General features: G+C 45.1%; 1 protein-coding gene across 1 annotated transcript in view; it reads right to left on the minus strand.

Annotated features, from left to right (window-relative positions):
- Positions 1-202, minus strand: part of LOC111043960 — a 15,450-nt gene extending 15,248 nt beyond the window's left edge. The window contains exon 1 of the mRNA XM_039420112.1: positions 4-202. Coding sequence (XP_039276046.1) covers positions 4-202 — 199 coding nt within the window. The remainder of the gene's footprint in view (positions 1-3) is intronic.
- Between the last annotated feature and the right edge of the window lie 2,587 nt (positions 203-2,789).

Consider the following 2,789-nt stretch of genomic DNA (forward strand, 5'->3'; position numbering starts at 1 on the left):
TACCATCTCCATTTCGGAGGTTGGCAATCATCATAGCGATTTTTACCTTGTTCACAGCCGCTCTAAATAGGTCATTGGTTGTGCAATTGAACGCTTCCCTCAGGTTTCTCAACCAAGACATTCTCCTGCGTCCCACCGAGCGCTTACCAACTATTTTACCTTGGATTATGAGGTGCAGAATCATGTACTTGGGTCCTCTCATAATGTGTCCAAGGTAAGTCAACTTTCGTATTTTAATGTCATGAACAATATCTAGTTGCTTACCCAAACTTCTGAGAACTTCTACGTTCGTGACTCTATCTGTCCACGATATAAGGAGAATCCGCCGGTAGCTCCACATTTCAAATGCTTGAAGTCTGGTCTTAAATGTCTTAGACATTTAAGGTATAGTAAATACAATAGGAAGCATCCTTCTATGATAAACTTGTCTTTATCATACCATGTAGGAAGTTCATGATGGTTGAGCTCAACAGCCTGATGCCTATATAAATGCTAATTAGCAAGTTCATATATCCAGTATGGATAAGATAGTATTAGCACAAGAGCTGCACAAGCAAGCTTGTTAGAACTTCCCAACAAGAAAAGTTACAGTCAAAGGTCTTTATGACCTCTATCAAGCTGACCTTGTTGAGATGATACCATATGCTCAACAGAACAAAGGTTATAGATACATAATTACTATTATCAATTGTCTTAGTAAGTTCGCCTTTGCTGTAAGTGAACAGTGACTGATCAGTGACTGATTAGTGACTGAACAGTGACTGAACAGTGACTGATCAGTTACTGATCAGACTGATCAGTGACTGAACAGTGACTGATCAGACTGATCAGTGACTGAACAGTGACTGATCAGACTGATCAGTGACTGTTCAGTGACTGATCAATAACTGAACAGTGACTGAACAGTGACTGATCAGTTACTGATCAGACTGATCAGTAATTGAACTGACTGACCACTGAGTGGACAACCCAATTATGCTATACAGACATGTAACAGGAGGAGTGAGGGTCATTGAGAATATGTCATGTCTGAGCATGGAGTGGGAGTCATTGAAAATATCTATCTTCAATACCATTTTGATCTCTAGAGCAGCATGACCATGTTGATCTAGAGTCTCTCATGGACATCTTGATCCAGTAGGTCTACCATGTACATATTGATCTGGAGTGATAGGCCTCCATGACCATATAGAGTGACAGGTCGTGCATGAGCATCTTGAGCTAGAGTGCTTAATGCTGGCGGATATTGGTCATGTGACAGAGGGAGGTGGAGTGGGGGTCGTTGAAATTACAATGCTTAAAGTAAAGTAAGGTGATTTTTTACGTATATGAATTAATGAAACTCTCAATCAATGGTTAACACATAAAATGAGGTTTATTTCATACATGTTTACATCATTACATGAGAGTAGTTTTAGACAGTGGATCAGCCAATGAGGGTTTATTTCTTTATTATCATATTACAATGGTTATACATTCAATATTAGCTGATTGGTGTGATGAGGGCTACTACAAAATTGAAGCCTTCTTGGCCTCGGCCGGTGGGATGCCTGGCGGCGGTGGGGCGACCGGTGGCGGTTGGTGGCGGCCAGCAGTGGCCGGCGGCGGCCGGACGACTGGCGGCGGCTGGATGACTGGCGGCGGGGTGACTGGTATTGGTGGACCAGTCTACCCACTACATACAAAAAAAAAAATATATATATCCTCTGTTTCTGTTGATACTGACCTTTACCGCCTTGGATTTGATCTTGGAACCTCCAACTTGGGAAGCTGACTTGCTAACCACTACACCATAGAGGATTCATGTTTAAAGACTTAAATTATATAGAATATGATACTTCTTCCGACTGGTGACGATAGTGGGGCGACTGGTGGCGATAGTGGGACAACTGGTGGCGATAGTGGGACGACTGGCAGCGATAGTGGGACAACTGGTGGCAATGGTGGGATGACTGGTGACGATAGTGGGGCAACTGGTGGCGATAGTGGAGCGACTGGCGGCGATAGTGGGGCGACTGGTGGCGATAGTGGGGCGGCTGGCGGTGATAGTGGGGCGACTGGTGGCGATAGTGGGTTAACTGGTGACAATGGTGGGGCGACTAGTGGCGATAGTGGGGCGACTGGTGGCGATAGTGGGATGACTGGCGGCGATAGTGGGACGACTGGTGATGATGGTGGGGCGACTGTTGGTGATAGTGGGGCGACTGGTGGCGAAAGTGGGGCGACTGGTGGCGATAGTGGGACGACTGGTGACGATGGTGTGGCGACTGGTGGCGGTTGGATGACTGGTTGTGGTTGGATGACTGGTGTTATGGATTGAGGTCTACTTCTGATGAGCAATCCATCGATGATAAGCAAACTCCATCCACTGGAATTTCCTTCGAATTTCGACTCCTCATCCAGTAGGGTCATGCACGCTTGGTTGATGATGTCTGGAAGATTGATGATACTGAAGATGGTGTAGTTTGGAGTTTTGAAGGCGACATTCTGAAACTCTTTTTGTTCGAAGAAGGTCTTGTCAAGGGTGCTGTGGAAATATGTTGCCTCCAATACTAGATTGAACTTCATAGCTCCATGTGTCTGCAGTTGCTGACTGATGATGTGAACAATTTTATCCTTCAGACTGCTCAGAAAGGTGTGGAAATCTTTGGTAGGCTCATCCTTGTATGCATTATTGTAGTATAGAGTCGTGAATCAGGATTTGAATGCCTCCTCCAGGACAACAAACTCGTCCATGGAGTTTGCTGTTTGCTGACATCGTACAGCTTTGCTCATCTGGAACAATGCAA

This window comes from Nilaparvata lugens, chromosome 2 (genome assembly GCF_014356525.2).
Source record: "Nilaparvata lugens isolate BPH chromosome 2, ASM1435652v1, whole genome shotgun sequence".
In the NCBI taxonomy this organism is placed as follows: Eukaryota; Metazoa; Arthropoda; class Insecta; order Hemiptera; family Delphacidae; genus Nilaparvata; species Nilaparvata lugens.